The following is a 7,636-nucleotide window of genomic DNA, read 5'->3' on the forward strand; positions in this document are numbered from 1 at the left end:
TTTTTGGTACTGGGGAGCTAACTCGGGTCCTTGAGCTTGCCAGGCAGGCGGTGGAACCACTGAGCTAAATCCCCGGCCCTGCACTGTGTGATTCTAAAAGTTACTTCTGGTTAGCCACGCTGGGATTTCCATAAAACAGCCTGCCCACTGAAAGTTCTCTTGAAAGAAAAAGTACTTCTTTCCCAACTTTGCTCTCAGATCTTTGACATGCCTAGCCGAGTGCAGGTGAGCTGGAAGGCCTGTAAGGACAATGCCCACTTGCAGAGGATGGGATACAGGCCTGCCACGGGCATTGGACTGTTAGGATACGTTTTTACTGCGGGCAGAGATGTGAGCTGCTGCAGCCTGGAGGGGCAGGGAATCCATGGGGTTCCCAGGGGGTGGAGGGGCTGCGGGGGCTTCTCCACACTGACTGGTGACGTGTCTTCAGGGAACACGAGAAGGAAGTACAGAACCGGAAGAGAGGCAAGAGACCTAGGGGCAGGCCGCGGAAGCACACGGTGATGTCGTCTTGTAGCCGGCGCTCCAAGCTCAAGGTGTGTGTGGCTGTGGGCTTTTCACGCTGACCCTGTTCATCTCCTCGCTTCCAGAGCAGCCCTGGGCAGGGGGAAGGTTTCAGGCACTCTCGGGCTAGGAGGTGGGCATTTGTGCCGCTGTCTTTCGCTGCCGCCTCATTTGGCCTCTGCGAGCAGGGGGCATCAGCAAGCCCACAGCCCCTAGCCCTCTTTCCACCCCAGGCTGGAGCCTGCAGGACTGATCCCTCTTCCAAGGTGTTTCCCTCTTTGCGTGTTCTGCACTCCTTCCTAAGCTGATCAGACTTGGCCACCACCCACGATTCCCTGTCTTCTCTAGAGGCTTATCGTTGGGATCCAATAAATAAGTGTAGCCGAGCATGGAGCCCAGTGGCCATAATTCCAGCAACACTCCCAGGAGGCTGAGGCAGGAGGATCAAATGAGCAAGACCAGTCTGGCCAACTTAGGGACTTAACAAGAGCCTGACTCAAAAACAAAGGGTTGGGGATGTAGCTCGGTGTGAAGGCCCTGGGTTTGGTCCCCAGTACTGCGTGGAGGCAGAAGCACATATGCAGTATGGACTCAGATTTGCTGCATAGATGTGGGCCTGTGTGACAAATGGTCCAGCCCAGGCCATCGGGCCGCCCTGGGCCCTGCTCTCAGTGCACCGTGAGTCAAGTGAATGCAGGGCTGGGTCCTGGGAGGGCTGAGGGTGGAGACGTCACCGCCTGTTGTCCTGCCTGCTGTGGCAGTGGGCAGTGAGGCGGACGTTTGCTTCACACCACAGAGATGCACATACCTCCAGGTCTCTGGCATCACCTCGGCCCCAACACATGAGAGCAGCCGGGGAGAACTCCTGGCCTCGCTCTTGGGTCTGCCCTGGATTCCGTCCTAGAGACCGGATCCCTTCCTCAGAATCGCGTTGGCTGGTCTGCCCTGACTTCATTTGCCCTCAAACCTGTCCATTCGGTCTTGTCTTCTAAATCTTCCTCTCCAGTGCAAGCTGCGGAGACCCGGTGCCATGAGAAGGGATTTCTGTGGAGGACACGGCCAGTGGCGGCTGAGGCCCTCCAGGTTTGATGGGACAGCCTTGCAGGCAGGCAGTGTGGTGACTCACGAAGCAGGGGGACACGCTTATTTAGCATTCAGGGGGTCACTGGCGAGAAGCACTGTGTGCTCAGAGGGCTCACACCTGGGAGCAGGAGAGGGAAGCTCCTTCCCACAAGGGGGCTCTGCAGTCTGCATCGTTCAGCTCTCAGCCCAGCAAAACTTGTGACCTGTGCCACTCTGGACACGATGCCCTTCTCGGATTGTCTTAAATACAGAGTGCTAGGCGTGCTGTCACCTCACTACAATGACTTCTCTTTGCAGACATCCTACTTCTGGGTTTTTCTACTCTTAATTTTGCCTTTCACAGAACCACGCAAAGAGCTGTTAAATCCTTAGCCAGGTGTGGTGGCGCACGCCTGTAATCCCAGTGTTTGGGAGGCTGAGGCAGGAGGATCACTGAGTTAAACGCCAGCCTAAATTTCATAGTAAGACCCTGTCTCCAAAAAAAAAAGCACAGCAAACATAAATTGTTAAGTCCTTTCGGGAACAGTGTGGTAGGAAATTGCTCTTCTGGCTGCCACCCTGGCCCGCAAGTTTTCAGCACCTGCTGGCTGCAAGGTACTTGGTGCTCTGCCTGGCACCAGGCAGCCGAGGTATGACGCATTCACCCTTGTCTTTCCAGGAATCCGACGCTCCCTCCAAATCTAAATCTAGCAGTTCCTCCTCTTCCTCCACGTCTTCCTCCTCCTCCTCAGATGAAGAGGATGACAGCGACTTGGATGCCAAGAGGGGGCCCCGTGGCCGAGAGACCCACCCCGTGCCTCAGAAGAAGGCCCAGATCCTGGTGGCTAAGCCTGAGCTGAAGGACCCTATCCGCAAGAAGCGGGGACGCAAGCCCCTGCCCCCGGAGCAGAAGGCAGCCCGCAGACCAGTGAGCCTGGCCAAGGTGCTGAAGACTGCCCGCAAGGACCTGGGGGTCCCAGCCGGCAAGCTGCCCACTCCGCTCAGTGCACCCGTGGCGGGCCTGGCAGCCCTGAAGGCCCATGCCAAGGAGACCTGCAGCGGCCCCGGTGCCATGGCCACCCCGGAGAACCTGGCCACCCTAATGAAGGGCATGGCAGGCAGCCCCAGCCGCGGCGGCATCAGCTGGCAGAGCTCCATCGTGCACTACATGAACCGCATGAGCCAGGGCCAGGCCCAGGCCGCCAGCAGACTGGCACTCAAGGCCCAAACCACTGGCAAGTGTGGCCTCGGGCTGGACCTGAAGGTGAGGACGCAGAAAGGGGAGCTGGGGATGAGCCCTCCCGGAAGCAAAGTCTCAAAGGCCCCTGGCACTGGGGCTGTGGAGCAGAAAGGGAGCAGCGCAGGAGGGGCTCCCCACGGCCACGGCGGCGGCAAGGTCCCCGCTGGGTGCCTGGGCTCCCAGCCAGCACCCACCCAGGAGCTGAGCCTGCAGGTCTTGGACTTACAGAGTGTCAAGAACGGCATCCCTGGGGTGGGCCTGCTTTCCCGCCATGCCGCAGCCACCAAGGCTGCCCCCGCCTCCACCCCAGCCACCGGGAAGGGCACTGGGGGTGGCCCCACTGGGGTAAGCGTGCCCAGCGTGCCCATAGACATGGGCAAAGGTGAGAAGCTGGCCTCCAGGGCGGCAGCTCTGCCCACCCCTCCTGGCAAGAGGGAGAATGCCAAGGGCAGTGCCACAGCCAGCGGGCAGGAGGGTCACACAGCCCCAGGGGAAGTTTGCAAGGCAGCCGCCCTCTCAGAGATGAGCACAGCTGAAGAGAATAGCTCTTCGGACTCAGACCCTGACTCATCCTCACTGCCCGGAGCTGGGCAGAGCCTGTCTGTTTCTGTCCAGACCAGCCACGACTGGAAACCCACCCGCAGCCTCATCGAGCACGTCTTTGTCACTGACGTCACGGCCAACCTCATCACGGTCACCGTGAAGGAGTCCCCTACCAGCGTGGGCTTTTTCAGCCTGAGACATTACTGAGGCCTCTGCCACCCAGGTCTTCCTGCCCTCCTGTGTGGTTTTGTTCTGTTGGGTGACCCACAGCCCGACCCTCTCGAGGGGCTGGGGGTGCAGAGGGAGGGTCTCCTAGGTAGGCAGGCTTGGCAGGGCCTTCCCCCAGTCTGCCTTGTCTTTGAACTTACCTTGCTGGGGCCTAGCTTCCCGCTACCCTACTTCTCCAGGCCTCGCTTCACCCCTTTTCTCCTTGGGACGCCCGGGTGCCCTTGTGGCTCAAGCCCTTGCTCAGAATGAGCTTGATCCTCCCACCCTGGCCCTGGTGAGACACGTGGTGGGGTCAGAGAGCTTCTCCTACAGCTGTCTCTTCCCCCCAAGGGGTGGGGAGAGAAAGGGGGAGTTCTAGTAACCCCCTCTTCTGGGCACCATTTCCTGGAAGGTGGGGTGCAGTTGGCAGGCCTTCCTTCAGGGTGGTGGCTGCGCCTTAATGTAGGACAGTTCGAGGAGTGAGGTCACCACTAGGCCCTGGTTCAGAGTAGCAGCTCCAGCCGCCAGGTGTTTGCCTGAGAAAGTTCAGCCGTTTTGGTGCACTTGAGGGGCCTCCAGGTCCGGGGACAGGAGGATCTGGAGTCACCGCCGCCTCCCTCCTGCCAACCCGCACCCCAGTGGGAAGTGACCCTGTGCTCCCTAGAGTGTATCCTAGTTCTGGGCTAAAGCCCTGGAGTTGGGTGGAGTCCGGGTGGGAAAAGGTGCTTTGGTATGAGGTTGGCCGGTGGCGTGTGAGCCTCTCCATAAGCTGGAATTTTATCTCCAGGTGACAAGGGACCAGCCTAGCTCTTGCGCCCCAAAGCTGCCCCCACCAGCGGGCGGAGGGCAGGAGTTTGCTGCAGGCCCATAATAACGCCCCCTGGTGGATGGGCTGTTGCTGGGGGCTGCTTTCCCTGACAATCCCCCCGCCCCTTGGGGGTTCCATGTCTGCTCCTTCCCAGCTGAGAAGAAATTGTCTCTATACCATTTGAGTTCAGGCAGGCTTTCAGCATTGGCCTTGGGATCCTATTCACTCCCCTCCTGGGGAGACACCTGAGATTCAACCACCTTCTCTCCCTGCCCCGCTCAGAGTCATCCGCATCTGTCCTCAGAGTTTGGGACAGAGGTGACCAGGAGGTGGCAGTGGCAGTCAATAAATGTGATGCCAAAAAAGTTGGGGTTAGGGGTATCTGGAACTGCTTGTTGCTTTTGTTGGTCACCCCACAGGTGTGGGATTCTTAACTCTGGGTGCCTTTTGAGGAGTTGCTGCCCTTTCTAAAACTAGCTCAAACTGAGAGGGGCTCTGGTTTCTGGGGGCCTATCCAGCTGCTGGGCTCCACAGTAACTCACCCCCATACCAAACAGAGAAGGTCTTTGTGTAGCCAGATTTGACCTCAACAGTGTGCCTTTGGGGACAGCTTACGTCGGGGACTGCACTGTGGGCCCAGACACAGCCTCCGGGTCTGGTGCACAAGGGCCACCTTGCCTGCAGCGGGAGGCTGGGGAAGGACCTGCTCTGCTGCTAGACCCCTGGCTGCTGCCCTCCCTGAGGGCCCAACAACCTGGAAATCCTGCAGCTTCTTTCCCACCAGGCACTGCTGCCTTAGAAGCTCTTCTAGACCCTTTGCGGGGACCCTGGGCTCCCATGAGCCGTTAGAGAAGTGGGGTGTCTGGCTGACTGGCCAGCTTTGTCCCCAGCTGCCGGTCTCTTCAAACCCCAGTTTGGTGCCTTTTTACCAGCTACTTCAATCCCAAAGTTTAAATCAGTGAACACCTTACTTCCAGCCACTTTGCCTTCTTGCTGTTTTGCGTGTTCCTGGTGCTGTGACCCAGCAGGTGACATTGAGAATGTGTGTGCTGGTGCGGGAGGCCTGCAGGAGATGCTGAGTTAGCCATCTTATGTTTACCAATAAACGTAGTCCTGTTTGTATTTTCATTTGCTGCTATTCGTGTGTGTGTGTGTGTGTGTGTGTGTGTGTGTGTATGTATGTATGTATGTATGTATGTAGCTAGGCATCAGCCACACTTCTGACTCAAGATTCGTTGGTTTATCCTTGAGGGTCCTGGGTGATCTGCGCCACAGTGTCTGTGTCCTGAGTGGTTGATTTAACCTACATCTTTTTTATTTGCTTCTGAGTCAGGTAGGAAGAAGTGGCCAGCCTGACCTCTTTCTTAAAGCATTTGGCTTATTTTTGTATGTATTTTTGGTACCAAAAAAGAGTGTTCCATGCTTTGGTTACAGTCCAAATTGTGACCTGACTAGAGAGCACTCCGGGCCTGAGGTTTCATCCAGAAAACTTGGGGAAGAACCACAGCTTTGAACCAGTGCCAGTCACTGGCTTGATTTGTGTTTTGTTTTTTGTTTTTGTTTTTTTTTTTAATTAAAACCAAGCCAAATCATTCATTTGTGTGTGCCACTTCCAACTGCTTTACTCTGTGCCTGTTTGTTTGCTTTCTTAAGGGGGAGAGCAAGCTTGGGTATGTTACTTACCCTGGGAAAACCAGATCTTTGTTGAAACAGGACAGCAGCCAAGGCCCCATTTTGATGGAGCACAGCCAGGTGGAGGAAGTGCCTCCCCCAGGAAGCCCTCTGTGGTTTAAGGAAAGGGATTGGAGTAGGAGAAAGGTGGTACCTGGATGACCAGATTTTTACCCAAGTGCGTGCATCTCAATTCTGAGGATTTCTAGTACTTTCAGGAAACTAATAACTAGCATAGGTGGCAGGGGTTTTTATAGACTATGTTAATTTATTTTAAAGAAGGAAGACTTGTCCATTCTGTTAACTCTTAGTATACCAATAAATATTTTTGTAAACCTTTCAGCCTGGTGTATGTTGTCAGTGATGCCTGGGGGCAGAGACTTCATTTTGCCCGAGTTGGGGCAAAATACGTGAGACATGGCCTGAATAGTTGAGGCAGGGAAAATCAGGCAGCCATTGTCATGGGGTACAGGGGAAGATGTTTTTGGAAACAAGGGGTGAAGTTTGACTTTGAGTCCACAAGGAAGTGTAACTGCATCCCCTTTGGCAAGGTCTGGAGAGAAGTTTGGTTATCATACAGGAGCGGGTGGTTGGGGCTGCTGACATGGAACAATTCACTTTGAGACCATTGCCAGTAGTACATTAAAAATTAAGGGCACTTGGGCTGGGGATTTAGCTCAGTGGCACCATGCCTGCCTCACAAGCACAAGGTCTTGAGTTTGCTCCCTGGTACGAAAGGGTTGGGGGCATTCAAAGATACCGTGTCAAAGCTACTGGTCTCCCTGGCTCATTTGTAACCCTAAAAGAATGGGTACCACTATGGAATTCCAGGGAGTCCCTGTACGGAACAAGAACCCTTGAACCTGTGGCCCTAGTGTCTCCTACTCAAGGCACTTAAGATGATATTATATAACTTTCCCCACTCCCTTAAGGTTTATGTTACCCTCCGCATGAATTTATTCATAAAATCAAGCCTCCAGGGAGAACCCGGCTTTCTTTGAAGAGAGAATTTGGTCCTGGACGCTGGCCACCCCTGGCGGGGAGGCTGGTTGGGGAGCGGCCTAAACTTTTCCATCCAGGAGGGGGTCATTCTGCAGATAGGAACGCAGCCAGCTCAGGCGCCAGAAAGGGCTTGTTCTTTTGTTGCTTTCTTGGGCTCTGTATTGTTTTGGGAAAGGTGAGCAGGGGCGGTCGGTCCCAGCGGTCCTGTCCTCTTCTGGCTTTTGCTATCAAAAGCGCAGAAAAAAGTTGTGCACAGCCAGAAAGAAGCCAAATGACCATGATGACGAGCCAGGCTTTCGGGAAAACCCATTTCTACAGGGACTGGCCAGACGGAGCAGAGCCCTGGCCCACTCTGGCCTTTGTTACTTTCTGCGCTGCTGGTCTAATCCACCGCCTTCCCAGAAGAATGGACAGGGCAGCAAGGGGCCTGACCCGGCCGAAGGCCCTGCCCAGCGCCCGGCCCGCGCCACTCCAACCAACCCCAGGGCGCCTGGAGGACAGGGGTCGGGCGGCTGGACACCTCCATCCCCTCTACCCCCGCGGCTGCAGAGGGGTTGTGGGGGGACCGAGCCCCCAGCAGCGCCTTTGGGTGGACGGGG

At 56.0% G+C, this 7,636-nt stretch overlaps 1 protein-coding gene across 1 annotated transcript in view; it reads left to right on the plus strand.

Moving 5' to 3' along the window:
- Window positions 1-6,315, plus strand: part of Cbx2 (chromobox 2) — a 10,441-nt gene extending 4,126 nt beyond the window's left edge. Inside the window, exons 4-5 of the mRNA XM_010618736.2 lie at window positions 431-536; window positions 2,246-6,315. Of these exons, the coding sequence (XP_010617038.1) occupies window positions 431-536; window positions 2,246-3,556 (1,417 nt within the window). The 3' untranslated portion in view covers window positions 3,557-6,315. The remainder of the gene's footprint in view (window positions 1-430; window positions 537-2,245) is intronic.
- Window positions 6,316-7,636: the final 1,321 nt, after the last annotated feature.

This window comes from Fukomys damarensis, unplaced genomic scaffold (assembly GCF_012274545.1).
Source record: "Fukomys damarensis isolate Sample0158 unplaced genomic scaffold, DMR_v1.0_HiC HiC_scaffold_23, whole genome shotgun sequence".
Lineage (NCBI taxonomy): Eukaryota > Metazoa > Chordata > Mammalia > Rodentia > Bathyergidae > Fukomys > Fukomys damarensis.